The 24,562-nt window shown below is 39.8% G+C and overlaps 1 protein-coding gene across 2 annotated transcripts in view; it reads right to left on the reverse strand.

Annotated features, from left to right (window-relative positions):
* Positions 1–24,562, reverse strand: part of dpys (dihydropyrimidinase) — a 54,547-nt gene that overhangs the window by 22,604 nt on the left and 7,381 nt on the right. For both annotated transcript variants that reach the window (XM_052023982.1, XM_052023981.1), the window contains exons 3-5: positions 22,463–22,642; positions 11,115–11,304; positions 6,142–6,298 (exon numbers count right to left, since the gene is read on the reverse strand). In XM_052023982.1, the coding sequence (XP_051879942.1) occupies positions 6,142–6,298; positions 11,115–11,304; positions 22,463–22,642 (527 nt within the window). The remainder of the gene's footprint in view (positions 1–6,141; positions 6,299–11,114; positions 11,305–22,462; positions 22,643–24,562) is intronic.

The raw sequence follows: 24,562 nt of genomic DNA on the forward strand, positions 1-24,562 counted from the left end.
AAGGATACCAATCATGACACACATCTATAATTACCACTCTATTTGCCTGGACAGCCGCCCCAATGACCTTCATTTGTTTCAGGTTAAAGTGCTCAATAATTGCCATATATCAAGTCATTACTTCCAGTATGATAGGGCTGCAGACAGTGTTTAAAAACTGTGATACCATGGATCTGAGGAAATAGATTATTTCAGTGCACTTGTTGAATCAGTTCTGCTTGTGGAACCCTTGAGGAAAAACATAACTGGGTGCCAAACTAGGTGTTGAAGCAAAAAGCAGATGTAATGATTTCAGGATTATTACCAGAGACATGTGAAAATTGGCCAATAAGATCAAAAAGTTGAACACACAGTTAAAACACTGCTGTAGGAGAAATTGGTTTCAATTCATGGGGTACTGGCACTAGTATTGGGAGAAAACAATGGGATGAGCTTCACTTGAATTGAACTGGAACCAGTGTCCCAGTAAATTGAATAACTAGGGCAGGGGTGGTGATTATAGTAAGAAGAATGTTAGAAGAGAAAAGAAAAGAGTGTAAGGTACAAAAATGGGTAAATGAGTGATGATAGCCAGAATCTATTGGGGCGGCATGGTAGCGTAGCGGTTAGCGCAACGTTATTACAGCGCCAGCGATCAGGGTTCGATTCCTGTCGCTGTCTGTAAGGAGTTTGTGCAGCCACCCGTGTCTGCGTGGGTTTCCTCCGGGTGCTCCGGTTTCCTCCCACATTCTAAAGACGTACGGGTAGGTTAATTTGGGGGTTTAAAATGGGCAGCGCGGACTCGTTGGGCTGGAAGGGCCTGTTACCACGCTGTAAATAAAATTTAAAAAAAAATTTATAGGGACAGAGCATACAAACTCATGGGTACAGCTCCAATTACAATCAGAGTGGGGAATAATGATAAATGTGCAAGACTGAAGGGTTTTCATCTGAATGCATACAACATTTATATCAAGATAGGCAAACTAATCGGACAAAGAGAAATAAATAGATATGATCTAATAGGCATGGTTGAAAAGTGAACAAGCTTCAGAAATAAATATCAGGTTACTTAACTTTAAGGAGAAAAAGGTACATTGAAAAGCAAGAGGGGTAGTCCTAATAATACATGGTATTAGAGAGGAAAGGTCCAAGCTCAGAAAATCAAATAGTAAAATACTTGCTTGTTATATAAAGGATTAACTATTAATCTTGGGCACACTAATGAAATTTACTAGAACAATGATGTACATGCTGATGAGATTTACTGGAATAATGATGTGCGCACTAACTAGATTTACTAGAATAACATTGTGATCTCTTGTAACTATGAATAAGCCATGCAAGTATATTGTGAACAGCATCTGCTGACCTTGCAAGGTCCAGTTATCAGGAGTGTGGTATGCAGTTAGAAATAAGAATGTCCTTTTCTGCACGTGTATAAAAGGGCAGGCTCTGGGACTTTTCTTTGGATGTCACTGAGGACTGGGGTTGGACCAGTGCCTGGAAGATTGAGAATCCAAGCCTGTCGTCAACCTGCAGGAGTCCCTAACGAGCGGAGTAGATCGGTTGCAAGGCAATTGGTTGTGCAAGTAGACTTACCTTCTTTCTGTCTGTATTATTCATTGCAACAATAAAGCCCTCATTCTATTAATATCATCTTGTCCTTTGCCTTTCTTTTAAATGAACATTAGTCATGATTCTGAAAGAACACTTTCTGTAGAGCAAAGTGCTCATGCAACACCACGTGGTTCATACAAAATATGAGGAAAGTATTGGTGGCAGTTATCAATAAGCACCCAAATAGTAGTTGTAATGTAGGGCACAGTGCAAGTCAGGAAATCAGACAAGCATGCAAGAATACACAGTAAACAGTTAACATGAGGGACTTGAATCTACACGTATGCTGGGTAAACCAAAACACCAGTAATAATAGTGTGGATTAATAAGGAATGTATACAAGTTGGTTTTCTAGATAACCAACTTGGGAACAGGCTATTTTAGATCTAGTATTATTAATTAACCCTTTGTCATTGCATAACCTTGGAGTTAAAGGGATTTTTGGAAAGTGGCAAAATTATGATAATCTTTTATGTTAAATTCACTAATAAATCATTGTAATAAACTACAGCAACTTACTTTAATCAAAAACCAGGATCTTAAAACTAAATCAAACAACAAAGGTATGAGGTGTGATTGGCCAAGGTGAGCTGGGAAACTACACTAGATGGAATGACAGCAGACAAGAAAGGCTAATATTTGAAGATTACATATGTATTTAATTGTAAACTTCTCTTTAAGGGATAAAGCCTAACTGGAAAAAGTAGTCCAACTATTGCTAATAAATGTTGAAGATGGTATTAGACAAAGGAAAAGGCTTATTTATTGCCAAAAAGAGCAAAATATTTGTAAACTGGAAAAGTTTCAGAGTTTCAGCAAAGGAGAAGCAAAACATTGAAAGGGAAAGTGAGAGTAGAATATGAAAGCAATCTGGGGAGAACTTCATTAGTTTGAAAAAAAAGGATCAATTAGCAAAGGTTAATGCAAGTTCCTTACAGACTGAAACAAGGTATAGTAAATGGGAATAAAGATACTGCAGAGGTTTAAATCCTTTTTGTTTACCCTCACTGAAAAAGGCAAAAAATCTCCCAAAAATAATAGAGATAAACAGGTCCAGACAGGATGAGGAGTGGAAGAAACGAGCATTGGGTAATAAAACATAATTGGACAAATTAGTGAGACTGAAAGCCAATAAATTCCCAGGACTCTGATCTGCAGCCCAGGGTTTGACAGAGGACTCTGGAGATGGCAGATCCACTGACTGTCATCTTCCAAAATTCCATGGATTCTAGAACAGTTTCCATAGACTTCAAGATAGTTAAACTTCATCTCAGCATTAAAGAAAGAGAGAAAACCAAGTCCTGCAATCAGTCGGAATCTATTATTAAGGAATTAGTAACAAGGAACTTACAAAATAATAATAGGATTGGGTAGAGTCAATATGGATTTATGAATGAAAAAGGAGTTAGAATAAACAGGTAATTTTTGGATTGGCCAGTTGCTACTTGTGGGATAGTGCAGGGATCTGAGCTGGGGATTCAGCTGTTCACAATCTACATCAAAGATCCACGTGAGGATACACAAGTGTAATATATCCATATCCACCGATGACACAAAGCTGGGTGGCAGTGTCGTTTGTGAGCAGGATGCAGAAAGGTGTCAAGCCAAAAATGATGAGCTAAGGAAATGGGTGATGAGGACACAGCAGATGGAATATAATGGGGAAAAATCTGCAGTTATTTATGTTGATTGAAAAAAATAGAAAAACATTTTGTTTTGAAATGGTGAGGACTGAAATGGTGAGGACTACATACCAGCAACAAAAGAAACACACCGAGTCATGAATAAGTGTTAGAAACTATTTTATTAATAACTACTTATGATAATAAGAAAAATAAAAGTAAAAATGTTAGAGTGTTAGAAGTAAAAATGTTAGATATTAAACATTAACCCCAAAACTAAACCCGAAGTGTGTGTGTGGCAAATTCCCAAACTCCAAGTCCAGGAATAGTTCTCAAAGTTCAGTTCAGCAAGCCATAAGGTGAAATGTGAGCAAAGACTTTTGCAAAACCACCGTTGACTGAAGAGAAAATGTAGAGAGAGAAAAGAGAGAAATTACAAAATCCACATGTTCCACGATGGAACCCATAAAACACCTCAGTCACTGATGATCTCCACTGCTTTGTTTCAAAGTATCTGCCACCCCGAAAGGCATTCAAGACGTGGCTGTCCACACAAATACCTGTCTCCTTCTACAGGTCAACGACAAAGTGGACTCCACTGGATTATTCCAAAAATCCATACGTGGACTGTAGTGACAGACACAGTTATTGCTTTTCATCCATTGCAGAGACCAGCAGACAGTGTCTCTCTTTCTCCTCCCTCTTTCTGACTGAACCAAAATATCAGCACGTCGTTATCTCCTGCTGTTGTCATAATAATGCCACACACACACTACTGTACTATGTCTTAAAGGGACATTCACCAAATAGTAACCTAATCTGTAACAGTATTCAAAGCGACCCAAATCTCCTTGTACAAGATTCAATGAGTGCTAACATGCAGAGAAAACAAATACTAGGAAGACAAATGATATGCTGGCATTTATCATAAGAGGATTTGAAAATCAGAATAAAGATGTCTTCCCAAAATCCTACACAGCCCTTCTGAGACCATACCTGGAACACTGTATACCCCACCAAAGAAAGGATATATTTTTGATAAAGAGAGTGCAACAAAGGTTCACCATATTGATTCCTAAAATGATACATTTGTCCTCTGAGGAGGCATTAAGCATTCTGCATCTATACTGTCTGGAGTCTGGAAGAATGAGAGGTAACCTCATTGAAACATTTTGTACTTATGGGGCTTGACAGAACAAATGCTGGGGTGATGTTGCCCCCAGCTAAAATGTCCAAAAACAAGGGGTCACAGTTTCAAAATAAAAGGTTAGCCATTGTGGACCAAAATGAGAAGGAATTTCTTCACCCAGAGGGCAGTGAATCATTGAATTCTCCTCCCAGCAGGGGGCTGTGGAGGATCTTGTACAGTACATTCAAAACAGAGATCAACAAATTTTCGCATGTTAAGGGAATCACGAAATATAAAGTTAGTATAGGGAAGGAGGTGTTGTGGTAAAAGATAGCCCACGATCTGAGTGAATGGCAGAGCAGGCACCAGGAGCCAAAGGGCTACTCCTGCTTCGAGTTCTTATGATCTTAGAAACGACATGTCATGGATAAAACAGATGTCTTCTACGATTATGACCGATGTATTCAGTCTGTGGTGCCGTTGAACTAGGCAGCTGAAATAGTTCATTCTCTCCATTTCACAACACAGTCTGGGCAATGAGCATTGCTGAAGGTATAAATGAAAAAATTCAAGTTTCCTATTACTAACTTTTTGAGCAGCCACACTGAAAGTATTCTCTCTATTATTGCCAGTTGATTTTACTTAACTATTATTTTCTGTGACAACTTATTTCACAATGTTTAGTTAGTACTTTCTCGGCCTCATTTTACAACTGCCAGTCTAGAAATTGATATCCTGTTGAAAGAATGTGCAAAAGTAGCATTGCTGCACTGATTTGTTCTGCTGGCCCCAAGGAATAATTTTCAGCAGCACACTTGTAATTTTCTTTCTCGATTTCACAGCCAGTAGCCAGACTGAAGGAAGGAGGGGATATCCTGCCCAGAAGGCCAATGCTGTTTGAGCCATAGAGATACAAAGGGAATTATCAGAAAGAATATGCAAGCATGAGCAAGATTTGAAAAGGATGGGAGTGTACAACTGGAGGGTTTAGAAGTCCAATCCAGAAGGGCTCAGAACATTGGAGGTGACATGGATGCAAGGACAAGGTTAAGATTGCAGATACAGGGTCAAATGACACTCAGTGTGTGACCTATGGATGCAAGTCAGAATGGGGATTGTAGGTGAGGGGATTGGGAATTGTTTGCAGAATATGTCCAAGAACAAGGTTGGTGTGTGTCTGTGTGGGGGGTGGGGGGGTGTGGGGGAAGAGTTTGGGGTGGAAGTTTAGTGGTGGCAGTATGTCAAGAAAGTACTCAAAAGTTGTGCCTTAAGAGGCATTTAGTTACTGGATTGGACACTTCTCACTAGTGGAGCTCAAACGGAGACCAACCACTGACATACTCCTTCCATGTAGATTCAGGCTGGCCCAGTCAGAATTCTGCACTTTGTTACCTTGAGTAGTTCTCATGGCTGTCAAAGATCAGTCATTACCTGGACCCAAGACCTCTAATTTACGTCATGAATAGTGAAAGATGGCACAGCATAAAGGGTGGTCTCATCAGCTGTGCAGCTTAAGCTGAAAGCACATCAAACGCACCAGTATGTTAGTTTCAACTGGAATTGCCCAGCTAATTTCTATCGCAGCATCATGCAATCTAGAAACTCTGCCAGTACTGTTCCACTCTGGAAACATAATGCTGAAAAATGTCAGCACTGTATGATCTAAATTTCTGGATATGTTTTTGCTTGCTAAATAATGACATCAAAGTAGCACTGTAGTGTTATAATGCTCACCTTCATTCACATCTTCATAAAGTTAACATTTGCAAGGTATGTTTCCACAATACTCACTTTGCCAGCAAGTCCATGAGGTATCCTGGTGTAGTGGGGTCAGGTCTTAGTGGAGGTCCCATGACATAAGCAGCAGCTTTGCGCCAGTCTTTGTCCCAGTATGAAGTCCCATCAGTCCCTAGACTGGCTGCAATAGGTTCTCCGAAGACAACCTTCCCTATACAAGTTTTGTTGGAGACAAATCTAATTAGATCACAAAATGACAAAACTTCTTGTTGAAGGTATTGCTATTCTTGTGTGTTAGTGTACATACAAATGTGACTGAAGCAGTCACAACCATGTTCAACCAGAAGTGCCAAATAAATGATCCATCTTGTCTTCCTCCTGAGATCCCCAATATCACAGATGCCAATTCAATTTGCTCCACATGGCATCAGGAAATGACTGACAGCACTGGATACAGCAAAGGCTGTAGGAATCAACAATATCCCAGCTGGCGCACTGAAGGCCTGTGTTCCAAAACTCTTCGTGAAGTTTCAGTACACCCACAACACAGGCACTCACCTGTGGAAATAGCCCAGGTATGTTCCTTTCACAAAAATGAAGACAAATCCAATCCATTTAATTATAGCCCAATCAGTCAATCATCAACAAAGTGATCCACACTGTCATTGATAGTGCTATAAAGCAGTGCTTACTCATGAATGACCTACTCATCAATGCTCAGTTCCAGACATCATGGCATATGATGGAATTCTCTCCACTTGCCTGGATGAATGCAGCTTCAACAAAACTCAAGCAGCTCAATAACATATAGGACAAAGCAGCCCACTTGATAGGCACCCCACCATTATAACCATTCATTCACTCCACCATTAACACACAGTAGCAGCAGTTTGCACCATCTACAGGATGCACTGCAGCAATTCACCAAGACTCCTTAGACAGCATCTTCCAAATCCACGACTGCTTGCAGCTAGAAGGAGACGGGCAGTAAATGCACGGGAACACCACCACCTGGAAGTTGCCTTCCGAGCCACACATCATCCTGACTTAGAAATATTTTGCCATTCCTTCATTGCTGGGTCAAAATGACTGAACTCTCTCCCTAATAGCATTGTTGGTGTACCCACATCTCAAGGACTGCAGTGGTTCAGAAAAGTAGCTCACCACCACCTTCAAGGGTAATTAGGGATGGGCTACCTCTGAATGCTAGTTCAGCCTGCAAAGCTTACATTCCTTGAATGAATAGAAAAAAAACTGCTTGATTGGATTGGGAGATGCTATTGAGTAGCCTGGGTGAGTAAATGTGGTGCACTTTTTAGCTGGTAGACTCTACCTGAAAGATTAATTCCCTCTGCCACTGATGAATGGTGACTGTAGAGTCTACCAGCTAAAAAGTGCACCACATTTACTCACCCAGGCTACTCAATAGCATTTCCCAATCCTATGACCTCTATCAAAATGTCACGCTCCATAATTCCAGCAGATTTCCTTGAGGGGTTTTTGTAGGGAACATGGTTATCATCACCTTTTCCAAGGCAATTAAGGATGCAAAATAAAATGCTGGCTTTGCCATCAATGCTGGCTTTGCCGGGTGCTCCGGTTTTCTCCCACATTCCAAAGACATACAGGTTAGGAAGTTGTGGGCATGCTATGTTAGCGCCAGAAGCATGGCAACACTTGCAGGCTGCCCCCCAAATCACTACGCAAAAAGATGTATTTCACTGTGTGTTTCGATATACATGTGACTAATAAGGATATCTTATCTTATAATTTTGCCTGTACTCTCTCAGTCCTGATGCAGGATCTCAACCCGAAATGTCAACTATCCTTTTGCCTCCACAGATGCTGCTTGACTCACTGGATTCCTCCAGCAGTTTGGTTTTCCCTCCAGATTCCACCATCTGCAGTCTCTTGTGTCTCCAAAGAGCAAAATTTCAGTTTGCAGGTAGACAGAGCTTAGAATTTGGTAATGCAAAGGGCAAGTTTGGGAACTGTCGGTGGAATATTTTCAAACTTTACATCATTGGGTTGGCACAGAGTCAGAGTCATTCTCCACTGAATAACTTTTAATCTTTTAACCAGTGAAGTATCACTGTCTACCATTAGATACATTTAACATATTTTAACATTAGCATTACTGGTGCTTTTAAACAAAGCTGTGACCTATGATGGGAGACTATGGCACTTAATACAAGTTGTAGGTCTAGCATCAAACTATTTTACAGATACTAATTATATAAAATGTGTGTTGCAATTACTCTAAAATAGTGTTGTTTCTTGGTCTTCTTTAACTTTGTATGTTCATGGGCCATTATCAAGTTAAGTGACTGGCAAGTTGATCTCCTTCCATTCTATCAAATGCTTTTGTTTCAAGTGACTTTTTGTTATTCACTGTCTTTGGGGAACCAAACTTGCATTCAGCACTTTGTTCTGTCAGTACTATTTTGATCTGAAATTAGCTGAGGAGATCTACAAACAAAAGAAACTGCAAAAAAAAATTGTCAAAATCCATAAATGGACAGTAATCCTAGCTCCACATGGCCAGGTTAATAGTGTCATGCTTCACAGAAAACCATTTTAATTGTTTAACCAGTAAAACGTCTTCACAGGTTAAAATGCATTTTCAATTAAAATACATGCCCTTGACTGTCAAGTGTGGTATCTGGCACCCTCATGAGGTCTTACATGGCATTTGACTTTACCATGTTAACCATGGAATTGTAAACATTATATTCTGAAAATACTGAAACCTAACATATTGAAATGTTTTATTCTAAATTAACCTTCAGCTTTGTACATACTCACTTACTGTGTACTTACTAGTTCATAACTTTGTTTATTATTTGATCACACATTCTGCATTATTTTCACACGTTCGATTGGCTACTTATTTTAACAATGACAACAAAAGACATTCAATAAAGACAGTGGCATTCTAACAGTTCTCTGGTAGCTGTGCATAATAACCACAAAGAATCTTACACACACATACATCACAAAGGGTGGCTCGTTTGCATCTGTACTGGATTTTGCCCAAAAACTTCAGTCTCAGTTTCCAACTTTATCCTTACAGCCCTGCCGATTAATTCCTCTCAAATAACCACAATTCACTTCTGAAAGAAACTACTTCCTCCTGCTCCCACCACCCTATCAAACAATGCACTCCAGATTACAAGTAAAAAGCCCTTCAATGCTTCTTTTTGCCCATCACTTTAAGCCTGCATTCTCTGGTTACTTTCTTTTTCTGCACCAAAAAGAGTTCTTACTTTTTGCACAAAAATATTAAGAGGTCACAAAGGTTGCAAAAGAAAAACAAACTCAATTATGGCAATACAAGAAAGAAAGAAATATTAATCTATTCTACAAGTTCACAAATCATAGATTAAAAATTAGGACAGAGGTAGGTCCACTAAGGGACACACATAATGAACCTACTGGAATTGAATTAATATTAAATATAACTCAGTATTTCTCAAGGAAAATAACCATGACCTTAGTAGGAAAAAAAGGGATAGTAAGGGGAAGAAAACCCATAAACTTGGAATGGATAGCACTTGTACATGCAAAATGTTTGACAAAAGTACTGACATTATACAATAAAAGTTATTAGAAAGGAAATAGAATCAGAAGACAACTAACGCTACTTTATTTTTTTTAGAAAAAGGTAGGTTAATTGGTTTAACATTGGTGATAAGAAAGATAACAAGATCCTTACTCAAAAGTGCAAAAGAAAAACAGAACATGAAAATAATACAAAAAAAGTGTAGCAGTCACCACAAATTCCAGAGGGAAAAGGTAACACCTGACTAACCTTATTGAATTCTTTAAATATATTATGGAAGGACTAGCCAAGAATAATGCAGTAATATATTTGGATTTTCAGAAGAATATTTAAAGAATTTCATACAGAATCTTGAGTAAGTTCATAATATGAAAAATCAGAAGCTAACTAGTAGAATGGATAACAAACTCCTTACCCAGAGAGTGGCCAACAGATAGTGCACTCTAGCACAAGGACTAGATAAGACAAATAGTATGGATGTGGATACATCTCAGAAGGAAAAAAATGACTGCCATAAATTAAAGCCATCATTATGGGGGTTTCTAATTATCATTAGGCTGACCAGCCTGTAACTGCTGAGTTTCCATTTTGTTTTGAACAGGGGTCCAAGGTTTGCAACCCTTCAGTCCTCTGGCATTATTCCAGGACTGGGGAGTGTAAGATTTTGACAGCATCTCCACAATTCTTGCCCTTATTTCACTCAGTAATCTAGGATGCACCTATCTGGTCCATGTGACTTTGCTACTTTAAGCACTCACTACCTTTAAGTACCACTTCTTTATCCATTTTTATCTTATTAGCCTCATTACTGCCTCTTCCTTTATTACTATATTGACAGTATCCTCTTCTTCAGTAAAGACAGACTTTAAGACAAGATCTGAATTGGTTGTGATCACTCACAACTGAGTAATCAGTAACACATACAAAAAGTGCTGGAGGAACTCAGCAAGTCAGGCAGCACTGATGGAGCGAAATAAACAGTCGATGTTTCAGGTCGAGACCCTTCAAGACTGGGCCAGTCCTGATGAAGGCTCTCGACCCGAAATGTCGACTGTTTATTTCTCTCCATAGTGCTGCCTGACCTGTTGAGTTCCTCCAGCACTTTTTGTGTACGTCGCTCCACATTCCAGCATCTGCAGAATCTCGTGTCTGAGTAGTCAGTAAATTGTTATTAGATGAATTCCTTATGCTCGTGACTGCTACAAATCCATTCATGATTGTTCCTTCAGTGCAGCTCCCTCAGAGAGAAAGGGATCAGTGAATTAACATTCCAGTACATAACTCTGCAAATTGATAAATTATTGTCACACATACCAAGGTACAGTGAAAATCTTTGTTTTGTATGCCATCCATACAGATCATTTCATTACAGTAGTGCATTGAGGGGCGTGTTGGAAAACTGAGGAAAACTTTATAAATCAGTTGTGTGAGAAAGAAACAGGATTGAATGTCCACCATTTCTTACCTTCTCTCCGTGCACTGGCAATCACATTAGCAGCAGATTTACTCATTACATGAACTATATAGATGGGACAGTTAACACAACTGGCTATAGTAATTGCCCTTTGTGTGGCTTCAGCCTCCACTGCTTCAGGTCGACAAAGTTCATGACCTTCAGGCCCAGAAATTCCCATTGCAAGCATTTGCTTTGCACCCTGCAAAAAAAAATAATTTGAACTGTACATTTTTTTAAAATATGGTAGAAAGTAAAAGTCTGCAAAAATTTACAACGTTCTTATAACTTTCCTCACATTTCTGCCTTAGAACAAATAGCTCAATTGGTAGGAACCTGCAGTTCCCCTCCATGTCAGAAACTATCCTGCCTTGGAAAAATATTGTTGCTTTTTCATAGTCATTGGGCCTAAATTCTGGAATTTCCTACCCAGCAGCACTGTGGCAGTAACTTCACCTCAATGACTGTATGGTTCAACACCACCTTCTCAGGGGCAACGAGGGTTGGGTAATAAATGTCTTTGCCAGTAACACTCATTTCCTAAAAAACAGCCATTTAATTCACCATCCAACTCCCACTCTGATCTTTCAATCTGCAGCCTCCTACACTGTTTAGTTTGTTGCAATTGTAAAGGTTAGATCACTGGATATTCCATTTGTGGTGTTTGGGTGGATCTGAGGATTCCCAGACCTGCCCTTCAGCCTCTCTATTGGCACCCTAACTCAAAACCATATGCGATGGCAATCTTTCTTTGTATAAGTGGGAAACCTTATATAATACAGGAATACTGCCAACCCTAGTGTACACCAACACAGGCCTCCAGTACTTTTCCTGACGCTTAGTTGATTTTGGAGACACAGAAGGAGAGCGTAAAACTTCAGAGTAGAAAATGACAAGTTACTGGACTCTAAAATGTCAAGCCTTAACTCCTTCCTCATGCTCATTGTGTGCTACTCGTTGTGACATCATGTTTTACAACTCCTTCAGTATCAACATCGGCTCTGTTAAATTGATTAATTTATATCCATCGTAGAGTCATAGGACTAAGTCCTCAATGACATTAAGCACCCTTTTACACTAATCCTATGCACATCCCATTTTATTCTCCCTACATTCCCCAGGTTCTACCACTTATCTACACACCAGGGATAATTTCCGGTGGCCAATCAAACTACCAACCTGCACACCTGTGGAATATGGGAGGAAACACAGGCATTCACAGGGAGAATCACACATATTGGAGGTCAGGATTGAACTGGCAAGAAGAAGTCACTAGAATGGCGAGGCAGCAGGTTTACAAGTAGTACCATTGTGCCACTTCTCCTGCTAATCACTAAGAAGACAAAAGCTGTAATCTTTAATCCATGATATTAACCATATACCTTTGCCATTAATTGACATCCCATCCTAGTCCCTGACTCACATTGAACCACTGTCTTTGCCATCAGCAGCCTGGTTGATCCAGAGCTGGTTTTCCAAACCCATTTACTCTCTGTTATACACAGTCTTCCTCCACATATGTAATATGGCCTTGTGTTGAAACCTTTCACATTTTTGTAATTTCTACAGCATGAATATAACATACTCCCCATTTCTGCCTTCTCACCCCTGCCTTCCATTATTTTCAGCGTTGCAAATATTACCTTAACCCATGCTATATCCTTTGCCTACCTACATTGGAATGCTGCCCTCAACTGCCTTCAATTTAAAAATCTCATTTATGCATTTAAGCTACCCCTCCTAATATTTCTTTATTTGGCTCATTAAGTCCACTTGTGCCTCCTTGAAGCATCTTGGGACATTTTTGCCAGTTAAAGGGGCTAAACAAATGCAAGCTGTTGTTGCTTTTACTATTCAATTGCAAACAAAGCATTATAACTCAAGTATTTACCAGCATATGAGCATTTGCCTCTTTTACAGGATTGTTAAATCGATGACGTTGTATGGGGGGGGGGGGGTGTGACTTACTACCTATATATCAGCCCTCCCTGTCACAGAGCTAGGGGCTGGATGTGTAATACATTTGGATCCACTGTTCAGCAAGTCACTGCTCTGCTTGTGGGATCAATAACAATTCACGAAGGATCACAGAACTGTAGAAAATCTACAGCACAGAAACGAGCCCTTTCAACCCATCTTGTCCATACTAACCATAATGCCTGCCTATGCCAATCCCATTTGTCTGCATTAGGACCACCGCCCTCTACACCTTTTTTAACCAAGTACCTGTCCAAATGCCTTTTCCACTACCTCCTCTGGCAGCTCATTCCACATATTCACCACCTTCTATATGGAAAAACTTGCCCTTCAAATTTCTCTCCTCTCACCTTAAACCTGTGCCCTCTGGTTCTAGATTCTAACTCTCTATCTTATCCACGCTCCTCAATTTTATGAACCTCTACAAGTTGACCCTTCAGCCTCCTACATTCCAGTGAGAATAAACCCAGCCTATCCAATTTCTGTTTATAACTATAAGCCTCCATTCCAGGCAGCATCCTAGTGAATATCTTCTGCACTCTCTCTATTGCTACCACATCCTTTCTGTAGTGTGGTGACGAAAACTGTACCCAATACTCAAAGTGCAGTCTAACCAATGTTTTGTACAACTGCAATATGATGTCCCAACTCTTATACTCAGTGTCTTAGTCTACGAAGGCAAGCATACCAAATGCCTTCTTCACCAACCTATCCACCTTTGTTGTACTTTCAGGGAACTATAGACTTGCAACCAAGGTCTCTCTGCCAATCAATGCACCTAAAGTCCCTGCCATTTACTCTATACATCCTAACAGAATTTTACTTCCCAAAGTTCATTACCTTGCACATGTCTGGATTAAATTCCAACTGCCACTGCTCTGCCCAACACTCCAGATACCTTATATCCCATTGTATCCTACGACAAACTTCTTCACTATCTATTACTCCACTAATTTTCCTGTTGTCTGCAAAATTACTAATCATCCCAGACATTTATATATTACAAAGGTATGAGCACTAATCCATACAGTACACCACTTGTTACAGACTTCCAGTCATGAAAACACACAACTACCACCCTCTGCCTCTTATCACCCAGCCAGTTTTGGATCTATTTTGTCAACATGCCTCAGATACCTTGTGCATTAACCTTCTGGACCAAAATACAGTACCATGCAGGACCTTGTCATAAACCTTACTAAAGTCCATGTAAACTACATCTACCACTCTGCCCCCATCAATCTTCCTAGTCATCTCCTCAAAAAGATGTAGGTTTATAAGACATGATTTCCCTTGCACAAAGCTACGCTGACTCCTTCTAATAAGCTCTTGCCTTTCCAAGTGAACGGGAATCCTGTCCCTTAGAATCATCTCCATGAATTTCCCTACCACTGATGCAAGGCTGACCAGCCTGTAGCTTCCAGGCTTATCCCTACTGCCCTTTGTGAACATGGGGACAGCATTAGGTAGCCTCCAGTTTGCTGGTTCCACATCCCTAACTAACTTTGCAGGTATGTTGCAGTTTTAACTCATAAAACTGAACCATCCCATATTAGAAATTCAGATTTATGGCACAGAAAGAAGCCATTCATCAATATTTACAGGAGCAATCCCATTGCCATGATATTTCTCTATTGGCTTTCACCTTTCCCTCTTTACATAGTGATCAATTCATCCCTTAAAAACAGAGCCATTACTAATCCATTATAAAAATCATCACTTCAGATAAAATCAAAATGAAGTGGGGTAAGAAGTTAGACTCTGTATTCAAACAAATGTCCTATCCTGGTGAAGGGATACCGAGTACAAAGTAGATATTGCACCCGTTTTTGCAATGTTTGATAATGAAAATAACAGCCTGTGTCACGAACCAGCAACAAAAGAAACACACTGAGCATGATTCAGTGTTAAAAACTATTTTATTAATCACTACTTATGATAATACGTAAAATAAAAGTAAAAATGTTAGTATGTTAGAATTCAAAAATGTTAAACCTTGAACGTTAACCCCAAAACTAAACTCTTCGTGTGTGTGTGTGACAAAGTCCAAAACTCCCAGTTCCGGAATGGTTCTTAAAGTTCAGTTCCGCAAGCCATAAGGTGAAACATGAGCAAGGGCTTCTTCAACAACCACCGTTGTCTGAAGATAAGATGTAGATGTAGAAAAACATAGAGAGAGTACATACGAAATCCAAATGTTCCACGATGGAACCCAAATGACACTTCAGTGTTTATTCGGTAGTGACTTCCTCACCCCGAAATGCATCCAAATCGTGGTCGTTCACACACAAATACCTGTTTCCTTCTACAGGTCAGCAACAAAGTGAACTCCACCGGATTACTTCCAACTTCCATACATGGATTTCTACGGCAAACACAGTTATTGTTTCTCATCCATCGATAGAGAAAACAAGCAGGCTGGTGTCTCTCTCCCTTCTCTCTCTCTCTCCTTCTTCTTCTGACTTCTTCAACAACGTTATTACGTCCTTTATCTTCTATTGACGTAAGCACGCCCCACACACACATACACACACACTCTCTATCTTAAAGGGACTTTCACTGAGTCCGTAACACCTCCCACCTAAAAAAAAAATTTTCCCAAGAAAAATTTTAACCGCGCATAGTTAGTAATGTTAATAATTATCATGCTACACAACTACAGAATATCAGATTAGTACAGATACATGTTTCCCATTTAACATCGAGAAAGACAATCAGCAATCACATTATCTTTGCCTTTAATGTGAGTTATCATGAGATCAAACTCTTGCAAAATTAAACTCCAGTTTAACAGCCTTCTGTTCTTGTTTTTGACTCGGCTCAGAAACACCAATGGGTTATGATCTGTATACACAGTCAATGGTTTCTGAGTGGTGCAAACATATACACTGAAATGTTGCAAGGCTAAAACAAGCGACAGTAATTCTTTCTCTATGGTGGAATAATTCTTTTGATGCTCATTAAATTTCTTTGAAAAGTAAGCTACAGGATGGTCAATATCATCAAGGTCACCCTTCTGCAACAACACAGCTCCTGCAGCTTCATCACTGGCATCTACTACTAATGAAAATGGCTTTTCAAAGTCAGGTGTTTTGAGCACAGGATGGTAGCATAAAATGGCTTTCAGCTTCTCAAATGCTTCTTGACAAGAATCTGTCCAAACAAACTTTACTCCCTTCTTCAGAAGATTAGTTAGGGGAAGAGCAATATCAGCAAAGTTTTTACAAAATTTTCGATAATATCCAACCATTCCCAAAAATCTTCTAACAGTCCTCGTACCTGTGGGAATAGGGAACTCAGATATCGCTTGAACTTTTGCCTGAACAGGAGCTTGCTTGCCTTGATCTACAACATAACCAAGATACGTCACAGTGGCATGGCCAAATTCACTTTTAGCCAAGTTAACTGTAAGGTTAGCCTTGGAAAGTCTTTCAAACAACCTTTCTAACACAGAGATGTGATCCTCCCATGTATCATTCCCAATCACTAAGTCGTCAATGTAGGCATCTGTATGTTTTAACCCATGAATCACTGAATTAATTATTCTTTGAAATGTTGCCGGAGCATTTTTCATTCCAAATGGCAAAACATTGTATTCATACAATCCAGAAGGGGTTACGAAGGCTGAAATCTCCCTTCCTCTATCTGTTAATGGAACACACCAGTACCCTTTTAATAGGTCAATCTTTGTAAGAAATTTTGCCTTTCCCACTCTGTCTATGCAATCATCCACCCTAGGAATAGGGTAAGCATCTGACTTTGTTACAGCATTCACTTTCCTGTAATCTGTGCAAAATCTAACAGTTCCATCAGGTTTAGGTACAATAACACAGGGCGAACTCCAATTTGAAGTAGAATGTCTAATAATATCATTTTCCAACATGTATTTTATTTCCTGATCAACAGGTTTACTTTTTTCTACATTCATTCGATATGGGTGTTGTTTGATTGGTTTTGCATCCCCAACATCAACATCATGGGTAATTATCGATGTTCTGTTTGGAACATCTGGGAACAGATTTTTAAATTTTAAAATTAATTCTCTCATCTGTTGTTTTTGTGAAACTTGTAAATGGTCCAACTTCGTTTCAAGGTTCTCCAGGATATTTTGGTTTTTTAGTTTCGATGGAACAATATTTGGTCAAAATTGGCCTTCCTCAACATCAACATCAGGCATTCTAGAAACAACCTTTACACCATCCACCAAGGCCACAACTGAATCCCTCTCATAATAAGGTTTTAGCATATTTACATGACAGAGTTGTGTTTTCTTGCGTCTATCTGGTGTTTTGATTGTATATATTAAATCAGTCACTCGAGATTCAATAGCATAGGGTCCAGAAAAACGAGATTGCAATGGATTATTTTGGCTAGGGAAAAATACCAACACCTTTTGCCCCACTGCGAATGTCCTAGGCCGAGCACGTCTATCAAAATATGTCTTCATTCTTATCTGGCTTGTTTTCAAATTCTCTCTCGCTAGCTGGCAGACTCTTTCCAACCGAGTTTTAAATTTTTGGACATAGTCCAACAGACTCAAGTGAACTTCCTCATTAACCCACTGCTCTCTCAACAACTCCAAAGGTCCTCTCACCCTATGTCCAAACACAAGCTCAAAAGGACTAAATCCTATTGACTCCTGGATGGATTCTCTAACGGCAAACAAAAGTAAATGGATACCTTCGTCCCAATCCTTGGTGTTTTCAAAGCAATAAGTCTTCAGCATATTTTTGAGAGTAGAATGAAATCTCTCCAGAGCTCCTTGAGATTCTGGGTGATATGCAGATGATACAATCTGCTTTGCTCCCAGCTCATAGACTATTTGTTGAAAAATTTTTGACATAAAATTACTACCTTGATCAGATTGGATTTCTTTTGGCAAACCAAACAAGGTAAAAAATTTTACAAGAGCCTTTGACACCGTCTTGGCCTTAATATTTCTAAGGGGTATTGCCTCTGGAAATCTAGAAGTGGCACACATGATGGTTAACAAATACTGATTTCCAGTCTTAGACTTTGGTAATGGGCCAACACAGTCCACAGTCACCTTCGAAAAGGGCTCACCAAAAGCAGGAATTGGTTTCAATGGAGCCACAGGGGGTTTTTGATTTGGTTTACCTACCATCTGACATGTGTGGCAGGTTCGACAAAACATCACCACATCTTTTCTCAAACCCGGCCAATAGAATTGTTTCAAGATCTTCCCTACAGTTTTATTCACACCAAAATGACCACCCAAAGGCATACTGTGGGCCAGGTTTAAAATCTCATCCCCATAAACTTTTGGAACAACAACCTGATGAATAACTTCCCATTCCTCAGTAACAGGAACATGAGGAGGTCTCCATTTCCTCATTAACACTCCATTTTTGACATAGTATCCAGTTGGCACTTTTTCAATCTCCTCACATGAGAGTGCTTTTTCTTTCAATTCTGTCAATTCAGGGTCCTTTGTCTGTTCCACCATAAAATCCTTCCTCGACAAAGACAAATCTTTAAATTCAGGCTCACTATAAGGATGTTGATCCTCCAATGAAGACAGAAAAGTCTCAGATAAGGCATCATAATTTTCTTCCTGTTTAGGACTGTCACAAGGAACCACATCAGACTGCATCGGACTGTCTGTCTTGGCTAATTCTCTAGCTCGAGTCACCGCACATGATGGGTAAACATCTGGATCATTCTCAGACTCATCAATCCTTGGTTTGGTCGTTAACCGTACCACAGGAACAATTTCTCCATCTGCAAGGTCATTTCCCAATAACAAAGAAACTCCTTCCACTGGCAAACTAGGTCTTATCCCTATCTCGACTGGTCCTTCTACGAACTTTGACTTTAAAATCACCCTGTGTAAAGGGACAGACATGGTCTCACCTGTAACCCCTCGTACTAGATTTACCTCACCAGTGTCACTTTCTTCACCAAAATTTAAAACACTGTCCAGCAAGAGAGATTGACAAGCCCCAGTAACTCTAAGAATTTTCACTGGCACCTGGGGTGACTCATCATTCAGTGAAACAAAACCCTCTGATAGATAAGAACGGAATTCCTTTCTCACCTCCACCAACTTTTCAGCCTTTACCTCTTGCAAGGACTGATCTTTAACAGCATCTCCTAAACCTTTTTGATTTTTAATTGCCTGAAAGCAAGCATTGGGCACAGCTTCCTTCCTTTTCTTCAAAAGGGCACAATTAGCTATCACATGGCCAGGTTTCTTACAGTAATAACAAGTACGCTCAAAAGGTTTCTCCAGCCCTGGCTTCTTTTCATCTTTTCCTTTTTGATTACCTCCCAATTTAATCTCCGGTTTACCTGGATTGTCCTTGTAACTCTTTTGAAAGGTTTTAGGTTGTCCCCATTTTGATTTATGGGTTAAAGCATAATCATCTGCCAACCTAGCAGTTTCTTGTAAAGTTTCCACTGCCTTTTCATTTAAATATGTTGTTAATTCAGCTGGAACACATCTTTTAAAGTCTTCCACTAGTATCAATTCTGTCAATTTATCATAATCCCCATCTACATTTTTAGCCAGGCACCATCGTTCAAAACATATTCCCTTTCCAATGGCAAATTCCATATAAGTCTGATCTGCAGATTTCCTCAAGTCTCTGAATTTTTGTCTATAAGCCTCAGGGACCAATTCATAGGCCTTCAAAATAGCTTGTTTTACCTTGGTATAATCAGCTGCATCCTCAGCAGACAAAGCAGAATAAGCTTTTTGAGCTTTACCTTTAATCACACTCTGTACCATAAGAGCCCATCCTTTCCTTGGCCAGTTTGAACTCACAGCAACCTTTTCAAAATGTTGGAAATACTGATCAACCTGATCTTCTTCAAACGGAGGGACTAATCGAACCTCCCTGCTGGCTGAAAAACCATCATCAGAATCAGATTCCAAACTCCTACGCTTCATTTGTAACTCATGCTGCCTCTGTTTTTCCTTCTCCTCTGCCTCAAACTTTAACCGAATTAGTTCCCGTTCCCGTTCAGCCTCTAACTTCATCTGAGTTAGCTTTTGTTCGGCCTCTAATTTCTTTTGTCCCAACTCCAACTTCAGTCGTGTTTGTTCTAACTCCATCTTTGCTATCTGCACCTGTGCCTCAGAAATTGCTATTTCACTGCCAGGAAACTGTTTTAACACTTCCTCCTCAAACACCTTCTTTTCCACATAATGGCCAGCTATCAGTCTCTGAATATCTGCCTTCCTCATAAATCGCGTTACTGCCTCAAGATGTAACTCTGCAGCAATTTTCACCAAATCAGGCTTCCTCATCCCCTGCAATCCTCCAGGAGAGGGTTTTTTCAAAAATGTATCCATTGTTGCTGGTTTCCACACACACAAGCCAATTAGAAAGAATTTATCAGACCTCCCTCAACAATCTTTGGATTGAATCCCGAACGAATCTCGTCAATCTGGGCAACGATCCCAGATGACACTCGTTAATCTTTGGATTGGATCCCAGACGAATCTCGTTAACCTTGGGAACTATCCCGGACAAGCCCCCAATTTTGTCACGAACCAGCAACAAAAGAAACACACTGAGCATGATTCAGTGTTAAAAACTATTTTATTAATCACTACTTATGATAATACGTAAAATAAAAGTAAAAATGTTAGTATGTTAGAATTCAAAAATGTTAAACCTTGAACGTTAACCCCAAAACTAAACTCTTCGTGTGTGTGTGTGACAAAGTCCAAAACTCCCAGTTCCGGAATGGTTCTTAAAGTTCAGTTCCGCAAGCCATAAGGTGAAACATGAGCAAGGGCTTCTTCAACAACCACCGTTGTCTGAAGATAAGATGTAGATGTAGAAAAACATAGAGAGAGTACATACGAAATCCAAATGTTCCACGATGGAACCCAAATGACACTTCAGTGTTTACTCAGTAGTGACTTCCTCACCCCGAAATGCATCCGAATCGTGGTCGTTCACACACAAATACCTGTTTCCTTCTACAGGTCAGCAACAAAGTGAACTCCACCGGATTACTTCCAACTTCCATACATGGATTTCTACGGCAAACACAGTTATTGTTTCTCATCCATCGATAGAGAAAACAAGCAGGCTGGTGTCTCTCTCCCTTCTCTCTCTCTCTCCTTCTTCTGACTTCTTCAACAACGTCATTACGTCCTTTATCTTCTATTGACGTAAGCACGCCCCACACACACATACACACACACTCTCTATCTTAAAGGGACTTTCACTGAGTCCATAACACCTGGTTAACATGACTAATAAATGGAGCTCTAGAGGTGTGGTGAATGATGAATGGCAGAAGTCCAAGACAGACTGAAGGTCAGAAGCACAACTGCTCACTTGCCTAATGGACTCGCCATTAAGCCCACTGGCAAAGAAGTGATATACTTAAGAGAGCATCCAGATACACTTTGCATCACACCCTCTGCTCTATATCAGGAAGGGCTACCACCTCCCATTCATTCAAGTCGCCAAGCCTGTGAGAGAGATATGAGCTTGACCTACTTTACTTCATATATGAATGTTTTTGTTTATTTGTTAGCACTTTGATGGTTTTTAAATTATTTTTATATCACTTGAATCAATTTGAATAGTTGTTAAATTTCTGATTAAAAACCTGAAGCAGCCAAGGAGGTGAGAAAGGGACTGGGCATTCCAGGGATGAGACTTCAGGATATGTTGGCCAAGGTGTGAAAGTCGACCCGCACTATAATAAATCAGACAACAGCAGAACCATAGAACATACGATTAATGCTTTATTAATTTAACGCTAGCGGGAGTGAGGGATACAGAGAAAGAGTAAACAGTGTAACCCGAGCTCTGTACTGATCCACACTCGGAGATCTACCTGTCAGTGTCCCTACTTTTATACCCACTTTGTGGGAAACCTTTGTGGGAAGTTACACTTACTAAGGCAGTTGCTTACAGAAAGCTTTTTAGCAAAACATGTCTAAACAACTTCTTTCTTTCTCACCCATACCTGGACATTTTTACAGCCATAACTATAGTCACCCCATGGTTGAGGCAGTATCACACTATGGGAAGAATAGCTGCAGACCATTAACCCTTACATTCCCAGTCATTAACCCTTGCATTCCTAGTTATCTTTTACAAAGTTCTACTTATGACTTGAAGCCCACTCTGCTTTGCCAGACATGTGTCAGATGTTGAGGTCTGCTCATCCAGTCCCCCGCACCTGGGAAAGTGTGGTCACTGGGGTGTGTGGCAAGCCCAAGATGTGGGCTTAAGTCCAGGGCAATCTATTCCAATGTTTTTAAAATGTTTGAATTGTAAGAACTTCATTTGAATTCCTTGATTTTTAACAAAATAAACTTAAAATGAAAAGCATAGCATATATGTAAAACAAAACCATTCAAACAAGGCCACAGTTTGGTTAAGACCCACCTCTGCTATTATATGCCCGTTTTCAGCATGAACCTGAGCAATTGCTCCCAACTTCTTACACTGACAGAAAGCAGGATACAGTTCATCATCCTGAAGCATGTAGAGATCTTTATATGCCATGAACATCTTGAAGGAATTCACACCTCTCTCATTGACTAAAATTTCCATTTCTTCTTTCACCTGTGAAAGAACAGATTAAATAAGAGAAATGTTGCTTCTAGATGGGTGAGGGAGGCAGGGAGAAGAGGACAAGAGAGCGAGAGAGAGAGAGCGAGAGCGAGAGCGAGAGCGAGAGCGAGAGCGACTGGAAAAAATGGGACATACTGTAGATAGAGAAAGAAAACAGTGGCCAGGTTTAGAGAAGGGGGGAAAACAGTGGGGACAGAGAGAAAGGGAGGCAGACAGTGGGTGAGTGTAGCAGAGAGAGACATAGGGGAAAGAAATGCAAGTGCTGCCCAAGTCAGTGCCTGGAGAGCAGCCAGTGAATCAAATTGATTCCTAGCTGTCAATCAACATGCTGCATTTGGACAATGTGCCTGGAAGAGTTTGGCCATCACTGCATTGCTTTTTTACATCTCTCTACTCCCCTCCTTCTCCTGTCCTCTGCTTCTTCCTCTTCCACTTCTCCCCCGTTTGCCCTCCCTCTATTTCCTCACTCATACTCATTCCCCTCCATCTCCTCTCCCATTCCCTTCCCCCTACTCATTCCACTCCTTCTCCACTCCTCCCCCATTTCCCTCCCTCACTCCTTTCCTTTCCTCTCTTCCCCATTCCCCTCCCTTTTTTCAAGATTGATTTATCAATTATCTTCCATTTTTTACTTTATTTTTATCCTTCTAATGCAACGTAATCCTTGTTTGCACCCATAGTAAAGATGGTGGCAAAGTAACTTCAACCTTTGTTATTTCCCTTTTATCAGTGAGGTCCTCCGTGTATCCCATGTTGTTTGGTCACTGTCCTGCTGTTTTCTTTTTTAATATTTACATATCTATAGAATACTCTTACTGTCTCATTTTATACTCTTTCATAAACTGATTTCATAATTTCTTCTGGATTTCCCTTTTTTAGTTTTCTAATCTCTTTGTACTCCATTTCATTGTTCTCTTTTACTGCTTATGATAAACGTTTCATTTTTTACTATTCACTTTTTAATCATCCATGGTATTTCATTATTAGTACCCTTTTTGTTTCTTTAACACAATATATATTTACTGAACTCTGTTACAGTTTAAATACTATTATTGGCTTTGTACTTTTTTCCATTTTATCAACTCTGGTTCCCTTCTTAATCCTTCAAAATTAGCTTTTTTTGCAGTCTATTGCTTTGATTTTTCATTTGTGGGTTGCCCTATAATAATCTTAATCCTTTATCTGTTATGATAGTTACAACTTAACTCCCCATGTTTACTTCACACATTTTAACTATATAATTTTCCAGCACAAGCTAGTTCTGTCTTATTGAGTCACTTGCACTTTAGGCAAGAAAACTGAACGCAATATAATTATTCTGTCCCCTATGAGTTCAGTACCACATCTTCTTGGGCATTTATTTAGTACATTGTTCATCTTTTATTCAATAGATTTGACAACATAATTCTTCAACCAAGTAGCTTCAACTCTGTAGATTTTCTCTGTCATCACAACCAATCCTTTCTTTTCCCTCTTCTCAATCTATATACAGTTGATTCCATCTTTGTGACGATTCCATCTCTGTTAAAAAAAAAACTGTGTCTTTTACCTAGCCACGTAAAGTACTTCATTCTTTCGTTCAGGCTGACCTACTCTCAACATCTTTCCTTTTAACACTAGGTTTCATTTGCATTAGATCCCTTCTGCCATCCGACTACTTCAAAATCTTATCTATGGCTTTATGCATCAAGAACATGGAAGAGTACAGCACAGGAACGGGCCCTTCAGTCTGCACCGCCTGTAATGCAATCTTAACTAATCCCATTTGCCTGCACATGGTCACTATCCTTCTATTCCCTGCTGGTTCTGTCTAAGTGCCTCTTAAACGTTGCTATTGTATCTGCTTCTACCACCTCTCCTGGCAGTGCACTTCAAGCACCTACCACTCTCCATGTTAAATAAAAACTTATC

The sequence above is a fragment of the Pristis pectinata genome, chromosome 9 (genome assembly GCF_009764475.1).
Source record: "Pristis pectinata isolate sPriPec2 chromosome 9, sPriPec2.1.pri, whole genome shotgun sequence".
NCBI lineage: Eukaryota > Metazoa > Chordata > Chondrichthyes > Rhinopristiformes > Pristidae > Pristis > Pristis pectinata.